The 27,411-nt window shown below is 38.5% G+C and overlaps 1 protein-coding gene across 1 annotated transcript; it reads right to left on the reverse strand.

Annotated features, from left to right (window-relative positions):
- Positions 1 to 21,050: 21,050 nt before the first annotated feature.
- Positions 21,051 to 23,775, reverse strand: LOC114652061 (insulinoma-associated protein 1a-like). Its single transcript, XM_028802238.2, has one exon. It carries the CDS (start codon positions 23,641 to 23,643, stop codon positions 21,544 to 21,546), a length of 2,100 nt encoding a protein of 699 aa, XP_028658071.2. The 5' UTR covers positions 23,644 to 23,775; the 3' UTR covers positions 21,051 to 21,543.
- Positions 23,776 to 27,411: the final 3,636 nt, after the last annotated feature.

Genomic DNA, 27,411 nt, shown 5'->3' on the forward strand with positions numbered 1-27,411 from the left:
GTGCAAAGGGAATTTTGGCATCATTACTGGTTAAGACGTCATGATCGTGTCCTCTCTGCTCATGCGATAACAACATGGGTGTGTGATTTCAAAGAAACGGGTTCAGCCTTAAAAAAGAAGTCCCCAGGTGGAGCTACCGATAATTGATGGCAGCTATTCAATGACTGTTTGGAAGACACGTCATTTCATGCAATGATGGCATTCCGTGGCCTCCAAGATTCCCAGATCTCACTGTTTGTCATTTTTTTCTATGAGGACATCTTAAAAACCAAGTTAACCGCACACATCCTGCTACTATTGCTGAACTAAAAACACAGAGTAATGCAGAATTTCCACAAGACATTGTCAGAATGTGTATGGAGAAATGGACAACACCTTCATGATGTTTTCTTCAAAACATAAAATGAACATTGAATGAATATTGATTAACATCATTAACTGCATATCCTGTACAATACATTTTATCATTAAATGTATTTTGTAATGTGTTTATTCGTGCATTGAATGTCAATTGAAAATTTTCCATTTCCTACCACCATTTATATATATATAAGGTCTGTCTATTAAATAATGAAACACTATATACAATAACTCACTTTTATTTATATAGCACAAACTTTTCCATTTTTTTATACTATGCAGTATATACAGATTATGGAAGTGGCATTAAAACAATTTCAATTTCTGTTCTGTTTTTGGAAGTTTGACACCATTTTGTGACCATTTTGTATGTTTACGGCCAAGTTGTTTAGAGTCACTATACCCATTGCCAACATGATGCAGAGGTCACATAATGGTGTGTGTCAACTTGCTATAAAAGATGGTATCTTGCAGTTTTAATATGCTAGTGTTGGATTTTTCTTGTCATGTTGGGAGAAAGAAACCTAAGACGGTGTTAGGAATCCTCTTTGTTTTTGTCTTGGCTCCATTTTTTTGTGTTTTTGTTTGTATATATATATATATATATATATATATATATATATATATATATATATATATATATATATATATATATATATGGTTGAAATAGTCTACTGTCAAATAATGCAAAGAGTACGCGACACGTGTTTTGCCCTAATTCTGGGCTCATCATGCATACACACTCTCTGCACTCCCTTACTGGAATCAAACCTCGGACGTCAGCGCTAGAGGCGAAGCCCCTAACATTGCGCCATGGCGTGTGGTTCGTTTATTTGACAGTATGTAGATCGGGGTAATTACATTCATTGCATTCGTAGTCTGTGTCACAAGCTGATTGTATGGGTGGTTACCTACCAGGTAACGCTTGTGGTTGGTCAGCAAGTCGGCTAACATCTGCCACGGTGCCCTCCTTCAGTTGCGAGAAGCAGATCATAGAATGGTTGAAATAGTTTACTGTCAAATAATGCAAAGTGTTTCGCCCTAATTCTGGGCTCATCAGGCGTATATATATATATATATATATATATATATATATATATATATATATATATATATATACTAGGAGGTTCCCCCCTGCTTGCTTCGATCGCCAGCAACTTCACATCTCTGCCACTCACGTTGTGAAGGGGGGGCTGAACACACCCCGAGGAGATGCAGTAGCTCCTCTGAAACCCTCTCTTAAACGGCGATACAACGGGAAACAAATACAGTTTTTTTTTTACCTCCTCTTTGCTTGATCAGCTGCTGGCTTGCTTCTGCTGCCGTGTGATCTGCATCTTATGTGGAGCTTTGAACATTTAAAAGGCTGTACAGCAGCTGTCCTACTCTTTGTCTTTTATTTCCGGCCCCGGGTGTGGTTAAATCTTTTGCCACAAAGTCCTGTCTCATGAGACGTGAGTTCTCGATATTTTTTAGTTTATAATTTATTACATCACATTAAAGTTCGATAAATTCTGAAAAGAATGATACCAAACATATACAGTATATGTAGGTTTTAAAATAAGCCTGATTTAAAGCATGACAAAAAAATGTGACATAAAAACGTCACCGTTGCACTTTAAGGCTTAGGATTTTATATATATAGCGTAGAATGTTAATATATGAAGGAATGTTTTTCATATTTTTTGGAGGAAACGAAGAGGAAAATTTTTTAAATTTATCAGACTGGTAAAGCTGTTTTTACATTTATAGTTCATTTTGTTTAAAAAACAATTACCAGTTTTTGATTTAATTGAAATTAATAGTATACATCTTTAAACACTATACTCTACTGTTTACCATTATATTTTGTAGGTAGGCAAATGCTTCTGCATTCTTGATTGAGGCTGTGTCATGCATAATAGAGTAACCTTTTTTTGTTTTGTAATTTAAGTCCTCTTCCTACCTTAATATTCGACAAAAGAATAGACTTTTTATTTACATAAGTTTTGGACTCAGTAACCTTTATTTATGTGAGGTTTAATAACATCCCTAATCAATAATGTAACAAATGCAATCTACCTGAGTGAAAACCTATTTCACTCAAACCCATTGATTTAATCCCATTGATTTAAATTAATAGAATATATTGTCCAAATAATAAACATAATAAAACATAACCTAATAACAACTATACTGTATATAATGTCACTCTACACACTTGCATATATTTATTTATTTTTACCTTAATGCTTGATCCAAGATCTGCTGAAATCTTATAATAGCCCTTTAAAATCCAAATAGCATAACATAAAAATAAAACCGATCTCATGTTGCTCTAACAGTGCCTGAGGTTTTGTCTAACTCTGCCAGCTCTACCAGAGCTACCAGAGCTGAGCTATTGCTGCTTATTCAACTCATCTAGCTTTGGCATCAGGCTAGGGTCAAATGTTGAAATATAACCCAGTTCAGAGGAATCTACACCGAATCTCAATTAGCTGTTGTTTTCAAGGATGGTGCTACAGAACTGCATCACTCCTTGTTCAACAATTTGTAACACATACTTTGCAGCTCCTATTAAAGACTAGCTGAAGTTGAGAAGGCATTCTCAACAGGTTTTCATGAGCGAACCAGGGGAGGTTACCTCTTTATTATGATGAGTCAATGTTGCATGACTAGCCTATGCACCAAACAGTTGTTCAGGTATTATGTTCTTCAACACCTTTTGTTGTACTGCAGACAGGTGGTGCATTGAGGGGAGCTACTGATACGCTGAACTATAAGGGAAATACTGCTCCAGCACTTCCATCTCATTCATAATCTTTTGTCTCATTCATGGTCTTGTCAACTGGAAGCTGTATGTTATTTAGTTAATTAATATGTAATGTAATTTTTCCTTTTAACTAGGTAAATGTATTTCATTACTACCACGCCGTTCTTGAGAAATGACCTATTATGACCCTGATTATGTCATACAAAGATCAATATCTGAAGTAGATAAAATAAACTGTAGCTTCTCTCTTAGCTTTATAGGATAGCCTTGGCATGACTTCTGTTTGGCATATACTTGTGATAAACACATCAGCATCTGCTGAGCGATACCCATAAATCTGGTATAAAACAAAAATACTCATTGATACTTGTTTTGTTTTTTGGAAACATCATCACCAGTATTATGTCTTGTTATATCCATACAGCCAACATGGAGTGCATTTCTTTGTTCTGTCCACCTGTCTTTACAGAGACCAATGATCTGATCCCAGTCAAGCCCACTAGGTTATTTGTAAGACTGACAAACATATTATTAAGGTAAATGTACTATAGAAGTAAATGTTGTTGTTGTTGCCAGGAAGGTAGCAAGTAATATAACTGAGAAGAAGAACAGGTCCTTAAAACATCAGTGAGGATAATCAGGTAATAGTGACTCAGAGAAGTGTAATTAGGGGTCCAGAATTAAATGAGGGGGCAAAACTAGGGAAGTGAAAGAAAGCCTTACGCACGGACATTCCCTTTATACAGTATATGGGGCAAAAAATTCCCAGAATTGTTCAAAAAACTTTATTATAAACAGCAATTCTATTTTTATATCCTTGAAAATACTGTCTATGAGATTCAATACACCTGTCCCAGTACATCTCCCATTCTTGGAAACATTTCTAGGATTCATCTTTCGTTACCACTCGTACATTTATTGCTTGATTTCTCCCATGGTAGCAAATTTTCTTCCCTTCAGTCTCGATTTCAATTTCAGAAACAAAACTAAGTCACATGGAATCAGGTCTGGTGAATTTAGGAGATATAAAGCAACAACCACATTGCTTTGGTCAAAAACTTGACTGACAAAGTGTTGTGTGCAGGTGTGTTCTCATGGTGTAGAATCCAGTTTGGGAGCATCACTTCTCTGGACATTTTTTCCAAGATGATTTCCAATAGACACTGAGGAGTTAAATGTTGTCTCACTGATTAATAGTCTGTCAATGGAGAACGCCTGTCAAAGTCACCACATGGTGTCATTGTCTCTAGAAAATCTGACATGGTGGCTTAGAGAAAACAAAATCTCTCATGTCACGTGCTAGACTGTAGAATAAATGACAGAAATAACATATTTGATAAACTCAACATGATGCCACTGGTTAGACTGTAGGCTTACAGAACCTGGTGAGATATTCAAGATTTACATTTCCATGGTATTGACCGATTTCAGGAATTTTTGGGTCCTCCCCTCCCCCTTATATGTTTATTCTTCTTTGGGCACACATTTTTAAAACTCATGTAAAAGTTGCATACATTAATAAAATGTGCCTTTAACATGGAAAGATTAAAAAATGAAAGAAAATATATGCATGGCTTACATTTAGGTGCATATCGAGACTTAGGTAACTGTTTTGAAAGTGAGTTCATCAATTATTTATCACATTTTGTCTATTAAAAAATGTTGTAATAGTGAGTCATATTAAAAAATAACAATAATAGAATGCAATTATATGTGTTAGTAATGTACACTAAATACTGTATATAATCCCGGATAATTCGGGACTTGATTTTAATGGTATAATTTCTGGCATGTTATAATGTCGGTCGTATAAGTCGAATGCGGAAAACTCACGCTATTGGTCCAAGAGAGTATAATATGCTAACGCCCCCCTGAGAGAGTAACCACAGAGCACACTGCCTATTTATTCTATGTATTGTGCCTACGTGACCATAAGGTAATACCCGAAGTATTCCACAGCCATGTTTGCACTGATTTGTGTTTTTTGTAACTCACACCCTCATACACCTTTATTGTACGAGCATCCCTTATCTATGATGGAGTGTTCAATAAGAAGAAAATATGAAGCGGGTTTTAAATTAAATGTTGTTGAAGTAGCGAAAGACATTGGTAACTATGTGACTGCAACAAAATTCGATGTGTCTGAGAAACTGATGCGGGGTTGGCGGAGGCAAGAAGGTGTAAAAAAAAAAAAGAAAATTAAGTGTCACATTTTTGAACGGGCGTATAAAGTCGGGGACTGATTTTATGATTGATTTTTCGGATTTCAAGACCCGACTTATATGTGAGTATATATGGTATGTGTTTTTTCAATAGCACCTTAAAATATAATGTTGTTGAAAATGGAGACAAAATTGGTATGTTGGAGCTGAAATAGCTTTTAGACATATCAGTTGATGTTTTACTTGGATTTTGGTTGTTGAGGGTATTTTTCTAATTTTAGTTCAATTTTCAAAGAAATGCCCAATGGAGATTTAAAATCTCTGGTTGTGTTTCAGGTTAAAATTGGTGGCTGTATGTATGAAAGCAAGGTCAGTATGGTGCTTAGCCAATAAATTATAGTGTCAGATAAATATTGAGTCAGTATAATGTGCAGATAAATCCATGAGATTCTTTTCAGTTTATTGGAAATGCTGAATACACAAATGTTCACTGTAGAAACAGCTACGGAGCTCACTGTCTCTTTCATTCATTTCTGTATAAGCTAAGTTGCTTGGACTTTTTACTTTTACCATCACAAACATTTTGTAAGCTAACCACTATGATTTCAAGGAGCTGGAGAAGTGTAAGGTGTAAGGTGCTGCAGAGTCATAGAAGCCACTGCAAGAGGCTTGCATGATGCTGCAGTTCTTTCACTGTTTTGCAGTTGTCACACACGTGCGCATGGGAGGCATCTAAAGGGCTTGAACGAGAGCAATTCCTAATCTGACCGGAATGTGGCAGAGTGCACTGATTCTTTTTCTCGCTTTCCTGTAGACCATTCATGGGAAATTCCACCTGGCCCTGTTGACATCACTTCCGGGTCCAAACCTATAGATGAAGATCTTTCTGGTTCCAGCCCCCTTGATGTCACGTCTGGGCTTGAGCCTTCCAATCCCGGCCCCTCTGACGTCACTTCCTATCCTGACCTTTAAAAGTTTCCACCTTTCCCCTATTCCCTTAGTTCTGTTTTGGACTCTGGTCTGTGCACATCAGTGCTATCATTTGTTTTTGCAATTTAGCAGCCAGGAAAACAATATACGGGTGGCTGCCCCAAACCTTGCTATGACTCTGGTGTGAGTTTGTGACACAGTCAAATGAGTAATAGATAAATATCTACAAAATATACAAGATGAGGCAATCTCTATCAAAGGAAAATCTGAAACAGTAATCTGTAACTGAAGTCACACAGAACATTTCTTTGTTTTATGACAGATGAGTCTGAAAATTCAGTACTTTTAGTAGGAATTTGTGAAATTTTAAAACTTTGTACAGCTCACTGTATTCAATTTTTTTTACAAATATCCTTAAAGAAAAATCTTGCCAAATTTAAACAAAATCAGCCTCCTCAGAACCAAGTTGTTTTGTGCAGTCAGGCAGGCAGACAGAAGGTCAAACACGCCTAAAATCCAGCTGGAGCAGCATGTGGTGAAAGAAAGATAAAAGTGGAATGAAAATACAGTAGTAATAGTAGCAGGTATATAAATATATTCAGCACTGACAGCATTCTAAATGACTGTTGTTATCTGTTAGAGTACAAGGTGTCTTGAGAAAGATGAAAGAAAAAAGGTTTGTATCTGTGTTTACTAATGTGGTCAAAATCAAAATCTTAATTAAAGAAAGAAACTCATCCTCTAGCAGAACAAGTCTGATAAAACCTTTTTGAGCCAGTAGTCAGGCAGGTGAGAAGCCATTCAATGTGTCATTTATTACTCTTCAGTAAATACCTGAACAGGGAGCACTCTTTCACAGCAGTCTCTTACAGCATGGTCAGAAAATATTAATGGTATAGGTCTATTTTATAAGCAACTGAATTAACATTAAAAATGTTGTCACACACATGTGAATGGGGGGCAGTCAAGGAGCTTAACTAAGGGTAAAATATTAACTCAGAGGGTGACAAAGTGTCCTAACATCTCTTCTCCAGCATCTGTAGATCACAAGATGGAATGATCACTTAAAACCCAACCAGGTTCCACTTCCACCTCCGGACCACAACCTCCAACTGAACTCACTTCCGCCTAATCCTTTTGCACCCTCCTCTTCCTAACCCCTACATATAAACCCACCCAACAACTTGCCTCCCGCAGTCAGTCACATCTTTGAGTTTGGAGTCTTTGGAGATTACTCTCTATCCCTAATGTTCTTTTGAAGATTGTGCTGTTAATATACAGGATGGAACCCCAAAACATTTTTTCATGTCTCTTGTGCTTTTTCCACAAGTGTCAATCAATGCACACTTTACTCTGGTTGGTCTATTGGTTTACACCCAAATGACCTATATACTATAAAATAAAAGTCTGTTTTAATGTGTTATATTCTTATTCTTCTTATACCCTTTGGGTGGAGCCACCACCCTTGAAATTTCTATGTATATAACAACTGCCCATTCTGGTTGTTCACAGGACATCTCCTGACTTCTTAGTCATAACTTAGTCATTTTGTGTATTACATCTTTGTCTCTGTTGTTCAGTCAACCTTTATCTGGTTTCCTGATATGCCTGAGCAGGTTTCTTTAAGATGAATGCTATGTTACCCTAAAATTATTCTCTCACACTAATAAGTAGGCAAGCAGGCTGACGTGTTTTAGCTTACAGTAATGTGCAAACTACAAACAAATAAAATATTTTAGAAACATACAATTGCTATTTGTGCTATTTCTGATTTATTCGATTTCTCTTGTTTGTTTCTTGGATTTGCCACAGGATTAGTGCTTTGGGACTATAGACTACCTTTTAGGCACATTCGTTTTATTTATTTCTGTCTTTTTTGAGCATTGGTGGAACTTATCTATACAAGCCAGAGTTTGACAGTATATCTCCCTAGTGAGGCATTTTTAAGATACATTATGAAACTTTCTTTACTTTTTTTAACTGTAAAACCAGCTCCTGATGTTTTAGGCCTGCGTAAGGTGAAGCCTACAGTTGGTAGTTGGAGCTTGCTGGCTTGAGTTATCCTCTTCTGTGCAGGCCAGTGAGGTTCCTGGCCTGCATTAAGGGTTCTTTTTAAGCCTCACACCCTTTTTAGTCATGCTTTTGACTATGTATTATGACATGTTTATATATCAGCAGCAAATGTAACCTGTTTGTGAGTAACTTTCAACCTTTAATTTTAATAATGAGCCTCTTGTGTGGTGCTTTATCAAAGCCTTTGCAAACATCAAGATAAATAGTATCATACGTTCCTGTCTGGGTAAATGCTTTTCTTGTTTCCTATTAGATTTTGGCCATATTAGTGAGCACAATCTCAGATATTTAAAATCATATTAACTACTGAGTAATACAGCAGTACTTGACATATGAACTTCAATTTTTTTCTTTAATAATTGCTTTCATTAATTTAGGCATGATACAAATTAAGCTTACTGGCTTATAGTTACTAGAAATGGCCCAATTACTTTTTATATAATGGGAGAATATGTATTAGCTTCAGTGGCGTAGCGTAGTGGGGGTGGCAGGGGCAGCCCGCCACGGGCGGCACTTTTAGGGGGCGGCAAAATTTCACAATAAATAATAATAATATCTTGTAAAAATTTGAACCATACCTAAAAAAGGGGGCGGCGGAATTTTCCTCCGCCCCGGGCAGCTGACACCCATACTACGCTACTGATTAGCTTTCAGTCTTTACGAGTTCAGTTATTCTATGTTCAGTGATCTCTGAAAATGTTGTATTAATGTTATATATATTCAATCACTTCCTTAAGCACTCTAGGATAAATGTTACCTGGACCCTGTGATTTATTTCAGCTCAGTGTTTTTAATCGTAGTAACACCTCTCCCTGTTTTCTTTCTAAATTTGCCAACCTTCATCTGAAATCCAGCACAGAAAATTATGTTTTAACATTATCTCATGCATCTTTTGCTTTTAAACTTTCATTCTAACAACTACTGTACTTCTAAGCTCATTACTGACCAGCACTCTGTATGTCTCTCATTTATAACAGTCACCACTTTCAGCTGCTCTGCCTTTAAAGGTTATTCCAAGTAAAAGAATCAGGCTGGTAGACAAACCTGTGGCTTCAGTCATGTTACGAACCAAAAGGAATTGTCACGATCTATGATCACTCCAATACACATGTCGGGAAGGTGTCAAAAACTCTTAAAGTAATGAACAAATCCTTTAATACACATCAAGAGTACCTGACTATGCTGCTAAGCTGATCCCAATTTCACATTCCCTTTTTCAGATTTGAGGTTGCAGGAAGCTCTGCTGTAAAGTCCATATTTACTGTGTGACTGACTTTAGCTATCGATATTCTTGGGCTGCTGCCAGATTAAGCAACTACTTTCCAAATGCTTACTCTATTTTCTATGCAAGTATTGTGTGATGTAGTCTTTTATGAAAGGTACTATTATAAATTAATCATTAATGTAAAGAGAAGCTTTAATTTTTGAAAATAAGTGTTAAACGTTGAGAACACTTTTAAACCTGTTGTAGCGAAAGGTTGCAGCACTGAGAGTTGGAATATGTTAAAGTGGTCATGATGTTTTGTTTCTTTTTTATTTATATTAAAGCACCTATTTAATGTCAGCAAAAGTAAAGAGTTGGTCATAGACTTCAGGAGTGGGAAATATACCACATTTCCATGAACATCTCTTGGGATGCTATAGAGGAAGTTGGCAATTTTAAATTTCTTGGAAGCATTATCAGTGATGACTTAAGGGGGCACAACATATCTCAGCTATTGCTATAGGAAAGCTCACCATACGTTTACTTCTTCACATGTCTAAAGAACCACCAACGTCTTATGCACGGGCTTCATTACATCCCAGTTCATCACCTGCTCACTTCAGGACCACCACATCACTACACAGGATGGATAATATTACTTGCATGCAACTTTTTTATTTATCACATATGTAATACACAGTGTCTGAAAACCTTGGTAGTACTGCATAATCCCTTTTCTCTCTCCTTTGCTCAGGCAGACAAAGATGAACCATTAGAACTTGAACCACTTCATTCAACTACAGTTTTTATTGTCGGATCAAAAGACTATTTAATAACTGCTCATGTTAACAACTGTGTGTGCATACTGTGACAGATATCCAAGGACCATGCCCCACCGGGACGCTGGAAGAAGGGAAGGACTGGGAAAAGGGCAGTATCTTCCCTGGATCACAAGGGGGCAACCTCCCGGAATTACATGGAGGTCACAGAGCTTGGACGCTCAACCTTATGGAGGGAAGTGGCCACCACCAGGGAGTGCCTGTACAGCTCCAAAACTGTGGTCCGCAGCACTTCTGCCACACCTGGAAGTGCTGCCAGAAGAGGAGCTCAAATCGCAGGCAGCACTTTTGCCACACCGGAAGGACTTTTTTATGGTGATTGGTGCACTGTATTCGTGTGTTTTAATTACAGTATCTCTGTAGCATTCATTGCACGCAAGTAAGAATCTCATTCTGCTGTATAAACACGACATTGAACCTCAATGTGCTGTTCAACAATATGGAGGAAGAAGTGATAGTATAGTCTAATAAAATCAAACAATGTGTCTAAACCTAAAGAAAAATTTAGCTTGATTGAAATTTGTTTCCGTATTTACTAAAATTAATAATGTTAAGCAAGAATAAACTGAACTGTATGTCATTGAACTTGCTATATATGAGTCTGGAATGTAGAAAGCATCTCCAGTAGAGGGCACCTGGAGGCCCCAGGATTATGTACTACTAGGGGGCTCCGCCCCCTGCTCGCTTCGCTCGCCAACCCCTGGTGTTGGGAATGACAAAGAGCGTGATGTATGAATGAGATATAGAATAGTGTGACGGTGTAGATGATGCAAATAGAAAGCAAACAATCAAGTGTGTGGCACAGTGTAAAGGTTTATTTGAAAATTTCTTTGTACACGCCGTTTAAGTGTAAAAGGTAATTCCAGCTCAGAACTTGTAAGGTCATTTAAGATGGTTATTGTTGTGATCAGAGTCAAGTTTGTTAGAGCTTAGAAAGAGTTGTGTCTCTCCAGGAAGTAATGGAATGACTTGGGTATTAATGTTTTCCATATTAATATTTTTTGGACATAATATAGTGCGTTGTGTTAAAAGGGGCATTTGGTCTAATGAGATTGCTGTTCCAAATGTCTCTGTAACTAAGTCGTCGCAGATAAAGGCTTGAGGAATTGTAACAATATGTGCTTGAAGTCCAGCTGTATTGGTGAGTGTACCATCTCTCAGTTGTAATAAGCAATTGTTATGATCTGGTTCTGGACATCGTATCTTTTTTACCAACTGTATCTTTTGAAAGCAATGCCAATTGTCTGTGTATTTTAAGGTGCACTGAACAATAGCTGAGTGCATGGCATCTGGAAGAATAGCTAATCACTGTCTAAAATCTCCTCCTCATAAAAGTACCTTTCCTTCAAATCGAATATTATTATTCATAAACGTTTGTAGAAGTTTATGAATGGTGTTGAGTAAGTGACTTCATGCCATTGAACATTCATCAATAAACAACATTTTTTCAAGACGGATGTCACGTGCAGTGCCACCGTTAATGTTCATAGTGGATACCGATTTGTAGGATCTAATGTAGTTGATAAAGATTTTACTTTCAGGTACATCGTCAGTTATAAGCTTCTGTAGATATTCAGTATATGAATGTAAAGGAGGCAGTCTAATTTGACCCTTTTGACAACAACGTGTAAATGTATTACTTGTATTTCCAGTTGTTTCTTCAGGGAAGTGAACTGAATGACAATGATTGCAAATGACATTCATTAATTCGAATGAATTTTCCTGGTGTATGTTTTTCTTGTGCCGTTTGAGAGGCGCGTTGTTGCATGTGTAGTATTTGGGACGTGTTGTTTTGGAGCTGTAATCGATTTGCCTGTGCTGTGTGAGAAGCCCGTTGTAGCCTTCGCTGCCATTAATGTATGTCTGAGACGGGAGGTGTTTCGTTTTGAATCCGTGCCTGTTGCGATGCAGCACTTTGATTGATAGTTTGCGTCATGTGGATCTAGGATGTAGATTTGTGCATATTTGTGTTGTTGATTTGTTTCAGGGTGCACTGTTCCAATGCGATGCAGTATTTGTGCACATATGCGAAAGTAGTATGGGCCATTGCCTTTTGGTGGCCTGATATTTACTCCGGTATATGCAAAAGCAAATGAACTATTGTAGGATCTAATGCAGTTCATAAAGTTTTTACTTTTAGGTACATCGTTAGTTAGAAGCTTTAGTTGAGCTTTGCGTTTTTGGAGTCGAGACATTTTTTCTTTTAGAAATATGGATAAGTAATAAGGAGTATTGCACTCACTGTTAATATGGAGCCTTTTCTGCGGTTGAACGGTTAATAGTGCCTTATTGTAATGAGATCCACCTATGCCGCATAGCCGTCTATTTTGTTGTTTCTTTCGTGTTCGTGTGTTTGTTCCTGTTATCATTTCCTTTTCGTTTTGTACCCGTGACCGTGTATTCATGACTTGTTTCTTTCTCAGCATGCGAAATATGGATAAGTAATAAGAAGGATCGCAGTCACTGTTAATATGTTTCTTTTTCTGCAGTTGAACGGTTAATAGTGCTTTATTGTAAGGAGATCCACCAATGCTGACACCTATGCTGTCTAGTGTGAAGGTGTTGATGTTCACTTTAGAATATGTGGCTTTGGGTGTGACTTCTTATGGATGTGTGTGTGTGTTTGTGTGTGTGTGTGGGGGGGGGGGGTTGAGGATTGTTGTCGCGCAAGCGTCTTCTTTCTTTTTGTGTTCCTGTGTCCTGTTGAATCCCCCTCTTTGTGTGTGTCCCGTCCCTTGCTTGAAGGGTCTGTGGGGTGGTTTTGTGTTCTTTTTTTTGTGTTCCATGGGCTTGTTGAATCCCCCTCTTGGTGTGTGTCCCGTCCGGTGCCTGTAGGGGGGGGGATGCCTTGCTGTTGTGCGCGAGCCTCTTTTTTTTTTTTTTTTTTTTTTTTTTGGGTCTAGTTTCGTGTGCAATGTGTTTCGTGCTTTGCTTGCGTTTGAATACTTTTTTATGTGCCGTTTCCTTTTTTCGGTGCTCTTTGCGCCTCATTTCTCAATTTTTCCTGTGCTCACTCCTTTTTTCTGTGGTCTTGTCCGCCTCTCGCGGCCCCTCATCCGCCTCTCTCGCCCTCTTCTATCCGCCTTTCTCGGCTCCTCAGTCGACCCTCGCGGACTCTTTTTGCGCCTGCGCAGTACGTCTTTTTGCAGCTACGGCCCATTGCCGGATGTGCCTGCGTCCATCATCCAGTTTAGCATTCTCGGTTAGTAATATGGATACAAACTATACAACACCCCCCCCCCCCCCCCCTTGATCATACTGACTTAGTCACCACCACCGCAAACCCGAATGTGTTGCTATATATTACCTTTGATTCTTGTAAGTCTAAGCATTATCCTCTGATGAAGACCCCTGATAGGAAATTGAAAGCTCAGGAATAAAAACTATTTTATGATATGTGATTCATTTTTTCTCCCTTCGTGGACAAACCAAAAGGCTATTGGAAGAATGTTTTGAGGACGGATGAGACCAAAATAGAACTTTTTGGTTTAAATGAAAAGCGTTACGTTTGGAGAAAGGAAAACACTGCATTCCAGCATAAGAACCTTATCCCATCTGTGAAACATGGTGGTGGTAGTATCATGGTTTGGGCCTGTTTTGCTGCATCTGGTCAGGACGGCTTGCCTTCATTGATGGAACAATGAATTCTGAATTATATCAAAATTCTAAAGGAAAATGTCAGGACATCTGTCCATGAACTGAATCTCAAGAGAAGGTGGGTCATGCAGCAAGACAACGACTCTAAACACACAAGTCGTTCTACCAAAGAATGGTTAAAGAAGAATAAAGTTAATGTTTTGGAATGGCCAAGTCAAAGTCCTGACCTTAATCCAATCGAAATGTTGTGGAAGGACCTGAAGTGAGCAGTTAATGTGAGGAAACCCACCAACATCCTAGAGTTGAAGCTGTTCTGTACAGAGGAATGGGCTAAAATTCCTCCAAGACGGTGTGCAGGACTGATCAACAGTTACCGGAAACGTTTAGTTGCAGTTATTGCTGCAAAGGGGGGGTCACACCAGATACTGAAAGCAAAGGTTCACATACTTTTGCCACTCACAAATATGTAATATTCGATCATTTTCCTCAATAAATAAATGACCAAGTATAATATTTTTGTCCCATTTGTTTAACTGGTTTCTCTTTATCTACTTTTAGGACTTGAGTGAAAATCTGATGATGTTTTAGGTCATATTTATGCAGAAATATAGAAAATTATAAAGGGTTCACAGACTTTCAAGCACAACTGTAAATTGGTCATTGGCTTGACCAAGTTGAAATTACAAATATTGTCAGTGTTTATACAACTCTTCATTCACACAAACAATGTGTATATCACCGATTGAAGAAGGAAAACAAATCTGTTTCACACTCTACATGTAAACAGCAACATAACATTTTCTACCCCATTAATTATAATCTGATTAATAGATTTATTGTGGTAGTTTGTTCATTGCCCAACTCTTAAGTACCACACCAAACCACTTTTATCATGTCATTTGATTGTCTTTGTTACTCCATTTTGCCTACAAGTGAGCCTTTGCCACAAGCTCTTCTCCAGGCTTCAGCTGCAATTACACCTCTGATATGATATGACTTTAAATCTCTGAACTCCTTCTGGGCTCAGTGGCTCTTCTTTTTCTACAAGAACACCAAGCTATACCAGCAAACATTTTATATTGTTCTTGCAGCATAAACTTTTCATAGGCTTACGCTGTGTTCATGCAATATCAAAAAGATGACTTGGAAATTTCACGTGAAAGTCCAACAAAGTTGGAGCTCTGAGTCAAATAAGTCAGAGAAAACAATGCTGCCTGAATTCACTAAGTTGTAACATCACACTGACCTTTCACATCAATCTTAATACATAATTCGCCTGCCTCCTCACTCACTCACTCACATCCATCCGAAGCCGAATGTGAAGTCGCCTTCTGCGCAGCTGCCCGAAAAACCTTACGAGACCGACATCCAACCCCAACATCGCGGCAGGAGGCGGATTTATGGCCGCAAAAATTCAAAGAGAAAAGCGACTTCGATTAAAGCTCTAGAGGCCTGAAAGGCGATTTCGACTACAGCTCGAGACCTAATTACGCATTCTGATTCAATTACGCATTCATTCAATACACCTATATCAGGTTTGTGGTGCTTATACTTATTACTATTCCATATTGTACTGGAACATTCATCATTCAATATTATACTATAGGCCTGGAAAATTCACTAACAGTACAAGCCTGTACAGTAATGAGTAAAGCGGACTACAATCATTACAAAACAACTTCTTCGTTACTTATCATTTGTTCTTCATACACTGCTGACACAAACTCGTGCCCGTTTCATCTTACCTTGTCGAAATGGGCTCTTTGTCTAGTCAATTATATAAAATAAAAAATACAACCTGGTCAGCCAAAAATAGCATTTTTATGGTCATCATTTTTAGTTGGCTGTTGATTTTCATAATAAAGAGTTTGCTTTAATGACTTTTCCTTTGCAGAGCAAGTAGCAAATCAGTAGGAACCTTGAGTTTCTCCTAAACGTCAGGCTGGAAACTTACAGTATGTGAATGTTGTAAGGTCAAAAATCACAATCTGGAGTTCTGAAAACTCTAACAGAACATTAATGTTACATTGAAATGGTCAAAACTCCAAGGAAGTTCTACTCCTGGTTGTTTCCTGAAAAGTTAGCATAGTTCCTATTTTCACATCATGGAACTTTGCATTGACACCTCTTGAGCTGACGGCGGAGGTTTATGACTTATTTTCTTCTTCTATCCTGAGATGTCACCTTTCAAAACTCTCAATTCTCCTGACTGAGACCACGTGTCACCCCTCAATGCCCAGGAGCTATTCTAGTCTGTCTCTAATGCTTCTTGTTCTGTCTTCCTCTGTCACACACTCTCTTTCTGAGGCCCAGGTTATTTCTCTATGACAGTTATAGGGTTTAACACTCCTAGCATAGAACTTCTTCTGAACAGACAGGTAAATATGCATCCCTACACCCTATGGGGTCTTCCATTTTTCTCTTTGGGCCACACCTGGCCCTAATGGTGCCCTTTCTCACGTTTTCTTCCATAGCAATTCCTAGCGAAGCAGAAAACATATTGCATCATATATAAACATTTTTTTGCGCAATCCTGCCATTACATAGATGTGCACACTGTTCATTTAAATTAAAAAAAAAACAAACAAAAATGAACATGCATGCAGTCCTCATAGAAGCTTTCTAATGCTAAGTTTCAGGACGTCTATTATACTTTCTAGATGACACACCTGCCTCTACACTTCATTAAAATCATAGCATTACCTTTTTGTGTTTACAGACTCATCTCTCACAGAAGGTGGCAGACGTCCACCCTTGGCCAGGCCTTATGGCGATGATGAATAGTGCCATTGTATCTGGCACCTGTTTGCCAGCTTGTATGTCAAGTCCTTTCCTAAAAGAATAGTTATTTCAATCATCAAAACTGCACTCACTTCAAGTGGGCTTTTCTAGCTTGACATTTGCACTCACCCAGTAACCTGCCAAAGTATTTGCCCATTTTAAATGTCACCAGTCATCATCTTTGCCAGAGATGATAAGTGAAAGGCTTTGCTAAACAAGCGATTCATTTTGTTAATGCAGGAGGGAGCTAGAAAGTGAAATGCAGCAGGTGGACAAATTGTCCTTTGAATCCTGTGCTCCTAAAGGTTTTTGAATATGACCTGATATTTGCTTTCAGAATTTTTGTTGCTGATATACGTGCCAGACCTTGAGGCTCCATGCTAAAACTGCCTGGGCAGGTGCCTTCTGCTTATAACGGTCTCTGTGTCAATAGGCACTTTGTCAAAGATCTCCCTTGTAAACAGGAAAATCTTTCAAACGCTTTATTTAAAGTACAACAACTTAGGCAGCTTCAACAAACAGTAATGCAAACATTAATGAGGGATAGGCAGGGTCCAGCTCGCTTAGCCTCCAGCTAATGTTTTTTTTGTCTCGGCCAACAGCTGTTCTCTGAAACACCGTCTCCTTTGAACAAGCTTGCATAAGTAAACACAGGCACGCTCTCCAACGTTAGCAAGCTGTTTACTCAGCCCCAGGTGATTTAACTTGTACAGAATGGCTCATGCTGAAATGTGTATCAGGGCAGAGCAAATATGTCCTCATTACACAAGCACACAGACCCAGGTACTCATGTCTGCCCACCTGCACAACTGGTTTGACTGTTTGGTTGGAAAAAGATCATAAAGTAACAGTAATTCACGGCTGTAAACGTGGGACCCAAGGAGCACAGCTTGATTTCTTTCTTTATATTCTTTTCTAAATCCAAATACAATTGTGTTCAAAAACACAAAATTATTACACATGTAACTTGGGGAACTGATCTTCAAACAAAGCAAACCAAGCAATGACTTTAGACAACTAATCTACATTAAGTAGCAAGCCAGTCATGGGGTGTTTTTACCTTTTAACTACATATTGCATATACAGTATGTAATGTACTTTTTGTAACAGGTATTCTAAGCACCTGGTCAAACGTCCAACTCAACAAGTCCACAACCATTTGCCAATAGCACAGAATGTAAGCCAGATTTGAAGAGTAATGATTCATCTGGGATGTTACAGACAAGACATATTTCACCTAAAACATGCACATTCAGAACAACAACAACAGCATTTATTTATTTAGCACATTTTCATACAAAAAAGTAGCTCAAAGTGCTTTACATAATGAAGAAAAGAAAAATAAAAGACAAAGTAAGAAATTAAAATAAGACAACATTAGTTAACATAGAATAAGAGTAAGGTCCGATGCCCAGGGAGGACAGAAAAAAACAAAAAAAAAAACTCCAGACAGCTGGAGAAAAAAAATAAAATCTGCAGGGGTCCCAGGCCACGAGACCACCCAGTCCCCTCTGGGCATTCTACCTAACATAAATGAAATGGTCCTCTTTGTATTTAAGGTTCTCACGGAAGGACTTGATGATGATGGTCATGCAGACTTCTGGCTTTTAATCCATCAATGTTGGAACATCATGGTGCTTTGAGTAGATGGTGGTGGCGCAAGCAAAGCTTGGATTATAATTTCATGTTCTTAAGCTAACCAAAACTGTCATGTGGATGACAGGTGCACATTTTCTTTTGCCATCTGCTACCATAAATGACAGGAATTAAGTGCATTTTTTCATTTTGCTTGAAAGGTTTAACTGTAAGTGTGTTGATTGTTCTTTCTGACAGACAGCAATAAATACATTTTATGCTCAATGAAATAATAACAAACATAAAAATATTGCAAGGCATTGGCTAATACTGCTGACTCACAACTCCATATACACATCCCTCTCCATATAAGGTCTACATGTTCTTCCTTGGTCTGCAAGTATTTTTTCTCCAGGAACTCCTTGTGTCTTCCCACACTTCAAACATGTCTAAGTAAGGCTGATGGGCAGCTCTCCATTGACCTAAGGTGGGTGCTGTGTGTGTGATAAGGCTTTTGGGTATGCTGATATGCCAGGCACTGTTGCTTTCAATATGTCTGTCATGATAAGCACCCAATTCCCCTCCATGTTGATCTTGATAAAATCATTAAAAAATGGATTAATACATGGATGACAGTGAATCTTGGTTTTAATTGCCTAATTGATAAATTGTTTAGGCAAAGAATGTAACAAAACCAAAATCAATAACAAGATGGTGTTGTTGTGCAGTGGTTAGTTGCTATTGTCTCAGGCAGGTTAAATTCCTAGCCTGGCCAGAGTTGGTTTTCTCAAAATACTTCACTTTTCCTGCATAACTCAAAAGACTCGTATATGACATCCATTGGTGACTACACTTCAAATTTAGAGTACCGGAGTGGTTCTTCAGAGCAGTGCCATAGGGGAATTCTTTTAGGTTCCCAAAAGACCCATCTACATGAAGATTCCAGAAAGAACCTTTATTTATTTGGATCTTTAACAGGCCTCATACAGTAAATAATCATGAACAGATGGTAAGAGATTTGTGAATTACCAATGGCTCATGATTTTAAAAGGACTCTTGCTGCATACGTACAGTAACTCAGGCTAAGTTCAGGTTTTCATAATCTGTTAGTGTCCTGCTGGGGAGCCTACAATACATTAACGCTTTCAAGATTTTTTTGTACAACTTCATATGCAAAGAACCCTTCCTAGAATGTCAAGCAATGGCACAAGGAACCACACAACCCAAAAAGAATCATAAAGTGCCAATAAAGAACCAGTGTTTTTAAGAGTGTACATTGTGTGCATAAGTGGGTCCTGCAAATGGACTGGTGCTCCACCCAGGGTTGGTTCCTGCTTACTCCAAAACTTTTAGTCCACAAACTTTTATTAAGTGTATCTGGAAGGATGATGCTTAAAATTGTGCTTTTAATTTTGCTTCCAAAAGAATTGTGATTTTCTCTTTCAGATTTACCATGGCAAACACTTTCCTTACAATTTACATCTTCATTCATACCTCAATCATGTATCGGTAGATAAGCTGTCCAGATATATCATATATCAAATATCAGTTCACTTCAGACTTGGCTCAAGTCTAATTGTTTTTCTTTTCAAACAAAGCATGTTTATTTAAACATTGCAATAACTGGGCTCACCTTACTAAACACAGGCACTTACTTTTCTCCCCTCCAAGATGGATTATTTTTCTATTATTTCATGAAGACATATACCTACATATACTTTATTACTAATTTGTAGATGTGTTTCTGGCATATAATGGTGAAGATGTTAGTTAAATATTCACTTAAATTGCCTTATATTTCAAGCATTTCTGACATGATTGTTAAAGGGTTATTATGATTAAAATCTAACGTAACTTTTTGAATATGAGATGTTGTTGTATATACCTGTTGAGTCTATATATTACTTTTTAAAAAAACACATTTCTTAAAATGTAAAGGTCAAAATGTTTTCATTTTTTATATAATTATTTTTTATGTCACAGTTACAATTAATCCTTTGATATGCCAGGGTAATTTACTAATTTAAGAGGTATTAACCAATGCCAACACGTTTTGCTTTTCATAACTTCTCTTTACATCATGTCTAATGAAAGTCTTCAGAATAGAATATCTTAGCAGGGTAATAAATTACAGCTAAAGACCCTGAGGTACATTTGAACTTTATTTAGTTCGTTCCCAATTTAAGTAATATACTGTAACTGATGCTGATAATTTTATTTTGTTTTTCCTTTTCCCAACCCTTTTATTCCAGTCACGTGAATTGTGTACCTGATCTGACCCATCAGGATTGAGTAATATTTATGAAAAATATCAATTTCCTTTCCAGATAGCCTGGCTCATTGCAAAAATCCTGGGCTAATTGCAATGATACAAATGTTCCAATTGTACTGTATATATACTGTATTATAAAAGAAAAGCCCTCAGAAGCTAAAGTGGAAAGAATCTTTGAAGTATTTAGGTCTAATAAAACAATGGAAAACTGGCATGACAGGAATGTTTGACGACTGTGATGTCAGTAAATCAGAAAACAAAGAGTAAAGCCCAATAGATTGTACTTTAACTATCATCCATTTATTGCATACTTATTACTAAATAAGAATGGATGAGTGGAAGTAAGCAAGGATGAAGGCGGTAAATATTTATTGTTAATAACTTTGTTGTTTGACCTTTCTGGAGGGCAAAATATGTCTTTCATTCATTAGTATCGTATACCAAACGAAGCAGTTGTCAATAAGCAATCACCTCATTTCGCTTAGCAACACAGGCAAACAACGTGTAGGTTTTATTCACTTACGTGATTTTTATTATTGCTGTTTTAAATATGCAAGCTCATTTTATGACATACAAAAGTACAAAATATCTGTATTTGGTGCATTATAATATAAGAAAAACCTTGTCAGTTACAAGCACTTCATACTTTAAAGACGTCAAGTTAGACAAAATAACATCAATATAACCCTACCATTTTTTTATAAATACAAAAAAGCAGCAAATAGTTTCATACAAAAGCAATATATAAATAATATAATTTATACCGTTCCCATCTGAGAGAACTGTTCATATCACTATCACGCCCACTCGCACTTAAGTACATAAAATGGATACAAAAGTTCTGCGTTTAAATAACGTGGTTTATAAGGCAAATCCGCTATCATTTGCTTCGATGATAAAACAAAATACAGTCCAAATATAAATTAAGTGGTCCTTGAGTGAACTGCCGTTAAAAGAGGCGCACCAGCTTACGTCTTTTTGGTTATCTAACGAGTTTGTTATAACACGGCCTGAGACAGCAGGATCGCGTGCCTGCTTTCTGGTGAGTGGTACCTGTTGATGTGTCGTGTTAGTCCAGGAGAGGAGAAGAACTTCTCCGAACAGTAACGGCACTGGAAGATCTCCTCTCCATGCCTTACTGTCAGTTCTTCGGGGGCCACACGCAAGGGCGCAGGAGGGAGCGTCGCATCTGCGCCCCGGTAAATGGGTGCCAAAGAAGCGATGACATGAATGGGACGGGATGCCTGCGGTTGCGGCGCCTTCTTCTCTGGACTGCTCTCTGCTGTTACAGCCTGTTGCGCTTTTTGTGCCGTTGAGCTCGGTCTGCTGTGCAGCGCCAGGTGTTTTCTGAGGTAGGCCTGCCTTCGGAATTTTTTGCAGCACAAGGGACAGTCAAAATAAGATTCCTCGTCCGACCCTGCGTCTGAGGAATGAGGCGATGGAGAGTTCGTTTCACGCAACTTGTTGACCAAAGCTGGCGTGATGTTGTCCAGTGTCTGTCGGTCCGCATCTGTTTGGGCGCCCCTCGGTTTGTGCCAACGGCGATGAGAAGCGAGATTAGCGGGACAGCTGAAGACCTTGTCGCACTCTGTGCAGCGATATTCCACTCTCACAATACGGGAACACTTGTGCTGGGCAAGAGACAAGGGGTCCGAGTACCTTTCTTTGCATAGCTGGCAAATGAATTCACCCAGCGGGCTGCCGGCACTGGCCCTGGGTTTGCAGTCTTCCTCCGGATCTTCCTTAATGCGCAGCCCGAGCACTGGAGACGTGGTGACCTCATCTTTAAAGCTCATCTTCTTCTCAGCACTGTTAGGGGCGCAGGTCATTTTGGGCTTTTTGGGGAGAGGCTGCTTCGCTTTGGATGGGGCGGCCGCCGGTCTCTTCAGGTTTTGAGCACCTGAAGGAGACATGGCTCGGCTGCATACTGAGCCCATTTTGTTTGCAATGTCAGCCAAAGATGGCATTAAGGCCATTTGTGCATCAACCAGAGATGTAAAGGAACTCGAGGTGCTCTCCGGAAAAGACTCCGCTTGTATAGGCGACCTGGAATTGCGTTTTCTGTCTAAGTAACCCAAGGCCGCCTCGGATGACTCGTTGTAGCCCGTGCTGACCGGCCGGTTTGGACTCAGAGACGGGGCGCAGAGCGCTTCCGGCATCCCCGCATGGTAGGGCCGGCTTTTGACACTTTTAACTTGGCTACTGCTGCTGGTAATGACGAAATGGCTTCTGAGGAGGGATTGTGGCACGGAGGCTGGAACAGGGCCTGTTGAGCGCCCATCCAAAGTATCTGGGCAGCTTGCCCATGTGGAAGCGATAAATGTCTGCGGGGCGACTTCGTTCTCCTGTTCCGCCGGGCGTACTCTGTAAGAGATGGGACCGGTCTTCTTGGTGCGTTTAACCAAAAAACCTCTGGGCATTTTGGCTTTGCTTCTTTTTAATCCAAAGGCAAAATGAAATAAATAAATAACAGTGAAAGTCTCTTTGGCAGTGTCGTTGCAGCAGCTGCCAAGTAAAGTTTTCGAAACAAAATGCAGCAAGGTAGTATGGTCTCCAGTCTTAAGTAATTTGTGTCTTGTTGCTTTCGAGCTTACGAAGATACTAAAGATCTCCACCTTACATCGGTATTTAAAGGCAGCTATAACCCATTGTCTGTCTGCGGGCCGCAGATGGCTGCAAAGTAAGCGCCAATAGGAGCGCCCAGCAACCTGATCCCGCCGATGTCTCCGGGGAGAGAGCAGCAGATGCGAGTTTCCCCGCGACGCGTGGTCTTTCATCATTATGCAGATTGGCGCATACATGCCACACGCCAAGCTCTGTGGCTTTTTGTTCCTCTTGTGTTTTTTTGTCCTGGGTCCATTCAGCACACACGTGCCGTGGCTTTGTCCTGGTTCAAGAGGACAGAAGAAAAGAATGAAAGCTAGAAAGAGAGGGAGAGAGAAGAGAGAGAGAGAGGGAGATGAGAGGAATCCTCTAGAGAGGGGGAAGGGATGGTCCCCAACGAAACCTAGAAAAAAAAAGTTGAAAACTCGAGCTTCATCAGTCTGGGTGCCCCTAGGGCGTCTGATCCAAACAATAGATGCAGTCAGCCGGACCATTGTGAGCGAAATTAACCCTTTTCATAGCATCTCCTCAATATAAAAAAGACCCCCTTCCCCCCACGCATCTCGGAAGAAAAGAAGAAACTGGAGAGGAATACATTTACATTGGAAGCCGCAAGAATCAAATAAGCTTCGCGCAAATGTTTCCAGGTTTCAAATAAAAGAGACAAAAAACCGAGCCTGGCCGTATTAAGAGCAGAGCAGAGCCATTCAAAGGCTGTAACTGTAAATGCTAAATACGCACGGTCTTCAAACCGTGCTTTTAAATCAGTGAATGCATAATGGAAAACGCCGGACGCGTTCTGTCTAACGCTCCAGCACTCAAAGCCGCTACTCGGTTAGAATTGAAAAGACCGTTTAACAGTTAGAAAGGAGGAAACGTGGAAAAACGTATCCTCCAAAACCTGCTTATTTTTAAAGCAATCAACAAATGACATTCATTCTAAAGCATTTACAACTCCCTAAAAAAGGTATTTCCTTTTTTTTCTCTTGTGATTTAGTGTGAATAATGTAGCATTTTGCAAATAATATTCAAACGGATTAAACTAACACAAGTTTTTTTAAAAATTTTTTTTCGTCTGATAACCTAAGCGCCCAAACTTCCCCAAAAACTGCTTTTTCTTTCTTTCTTTCTTTCTTTCTTTCTTTCTTTCTTTCTTTCTTTCTTTCTTTCTTTCTTTCTTTCTTTCTTTCTTCAAGTATGTGATGAACCGTAGCGTGTGTCATTATAGAATGAAATTACATATTTTATTTTACAATACGTTACTCTTTACATAGGAACATTTTGCAACGAGTCTTTATTTTTGCAGCACATTCGGAATACGCTTACTTCTGACGTCTCCTACTTTACTTAATTTCTATAATATATTGCCCCACCACCACTTCACCCCCCACCCCAACTGCTATGTAGCGGACTGTGGACAGTGCATGGTGTCTCCTGGGACGGTGCCGATTGTTATTGGAATTTTTCTGTCAGGGAGTAGAGGTTGCGGCTGCGAAGGGGGTTGTACAGTGTTTGTTAGGACAGCGGGGGAAGGGGCTTCTTTTTATTGTTGGATTTGGAAGTTTGAAAGTGTGCCTCAGAGGCACAGCCACGCGCCCACCTGACCTCCCCAACCCGCATTAACATAAAGCTGGAAAATCTAATTCCACCCTAAAGACAGACGTGCCACCGTAACCCCTTCCTCATCTCCAGCCCTGCGCCGCGTCATTGACAGCCCGGCTTCTGCCGATGAAACAGATCGCGCTGGCCGTTGAACCGACCCTGAAAGCGAAATCAGTCTCCTTACAGAAGAGTTCATTTTAGTAATAGCAGTGTTTGTTCACGCAGTGGTCATCTCATATTTAATCACCCCAAGAGCGTTATTAAAAGTTTTGGTAATTTCCCCAAAAGATTCAGCTTGTGAGTAAATGCATGCTTTCAATGAGCTTAACATTTTCAACAAGGCAACGCTAAACGTAATAATAGTAATTGAGAGTGACAAACACAATCAATTTGATTTTGTTTAAAATTAGTAAATAAATAATTAACACTTGAAGCTGAGCCTCCGTTTAGTTCTTGAATCGCCGTTCGACACTTCCTGCGATCATGAAATTATGAAATAGTTTGAAAAATATAGATGGGTTAGAAAACGTTGCCACGTTTATAAATGTATACTGATCACATAAAAGATACGATATATACGTTTGCTCTACAAATCAAAACGCAAAACTTTAAAGCTGGCTAGTCGATCATATACTTTAAAATGTCCGTTGTAATAAGACGTTATGTGTTTAATAATTCATCGCAGCAAAGCGTCACTTAGATGTTCGTATTCCCCTGTGGTAAAACGTCCATCTTATTTTTAATCAGCTGTAGAGTTTGTTCCATCCTTTTTAGATCTACAGAGAAAAGCATATTTCTTCTGTGAATGATGCGGCGTCGGATCTGTAATGATTATTGCGTTGTTATCTATTAAACTCTTGTAGGATAAAACAAATTAACACCAATACTTAACCGATTTTCGTAAAATAAATAATCGCACCCTGGAATAAACGTCGCTTATAATGCAGAATATCAATGTGCGGTTTAAACATGTTGTTTAATGCACTGTATTAATGCCAGGTATAGTTAATTTAATTAACAAAAGACAGTCAAGCTATGCAACATGTCCATGAGTACACTCCGTACGAAAAGGTGTAACGAGTTCAGCCCATTTGGCCCAACATCTTTACAGAAAACTGAGAGTAGAGGACACGGCGGAGCGGAGCTAAAGTGTCCAAAAATTAATGAGTTAACACTGCTGCTCATACTTTACCAAGAGGAAATGTAACTATGACCAGAGTCAGTACGTTACACTGCCACATGAAATGAAATACACAGTAGAACATTATATTTTACACTGTAGAAATACATTTAAAACTGCGCGTTGACATTGAGCTATTGTTTTGAAGCATAATAGGCAGAGTAAACCGTAAAACAAAGATAAAAAAGACGAAAACGAAAGGGCGTCACAATATTAATACTGATTCGAATATTACGGGACCCGTTGGGCTTTCCGACAGAGGAGAACATTCGCAACGTTTGTATTTTTTAGATGATGATAAATGCATAGGGCATTGCAGTTTGCTCTTCATGGCAGATTTTTTTTTGTTACATTTAATGTCCAAAGATAAATACGAGAAGTCATCAGGCAACGTTTTGCTTATATTAACATGTTCAACTTTAATTCAATTAAAACTTGAATGATAACTAATATTTACGATACACACACACACACAAAGAATCTTATACCTCACAGGATACGTGGCTAAAAATACTGGAATTTATATATACATACATATATATATATATATATATATATATATATATATATATATATATATATATATATATATATATATATATATATATTGTATCGTTTGAGTTTACTGTCAACTAAGAAATGCTGGAGTTTGAAATAACAAACTGTTAATGATGCCTTTTTTGTTGTGCAATTGTGACACATACTGCTGGTCATTTAAGACGGCAGCGTAAAGAAGATGCTTGATAACTGTTGCTATTTTTCTGTTCCCTTTGGGGAAATTCTAGGGAATATTAACTATATATTAAAATTATATTGACCGGCTTCCAAGGTTTAAAATGCAAATTAACTAAATGAGTCCAATATACTAACAAAAAGTGGTGGATTTCTGTTATAATGGTATATTTAAAATATCTCTGAAGTCCTTAAAGAGACTCATTAATATTTTATGACAGACGTAACTGAATCAAAACTGATGTTCCATATCCTCATCTTGAATTTTGAGATTCAAATCTATCTTTTATATTCTCAATAGATTTCACTGTTGTAATATGAAGACTGGGCAATGTTTTGATTGTAATTTTTATTGCAGACATTTCTTTAGGTACCCATAGTTCATGTTAACGACCTCCCATCAACGAGCCTTGAATTTGGTGCTCTTCCACTGAAAAAGGTACATCGTTGTGAAGCCTTGATTTATTTCAGACAGTTAACTTGGAGAAGGATTATTGCTGAAGCTCTTCTGCTTGGGGTACAATGCAAAGGTCCCTTGAGGGTGAATGGGTACAGGACAATTTGTTTAATAATGTGGAGGATAATCATTGTAGAAGCAAACTGACTGGAACAAATAGACTTGGATCTAAAGGATGCTATTTCTGCTCTCTAATTCTATGAAAAACGTAAAATATAGGAATAAGTACTCCTCAAAAATCCAACAATCAGATTGAAAAATTTTTAACTTTTTTATGTATGGTTTTCTATA

The sequence above is a fragment of the Erpetoichthys calabaricus genome, chromosome 1 (assembly GCF_900747795.2).
Source record: "Erpetoichthys calabaricus chromosome 1, fErpCal1.3, whole genome shotgun sequence".
Taxonomy (NCBI): Eukaryota; Metazoa; Chordata; class Cladistia; order Polypteriformes; family Polypteridae; genus Erpetoichthys; species Erpetoichthys calabaricus.

What these genes read in the sequence shown, in the direction of transcription:
- LOC114652061 (XM_028802238.2), bottom strand. Translation starts at nt 23,643, where the DNA reads ATGGTCCGGCTGACTGCATCTATTGTTTGGATCAGACGCCCTAGGGGC.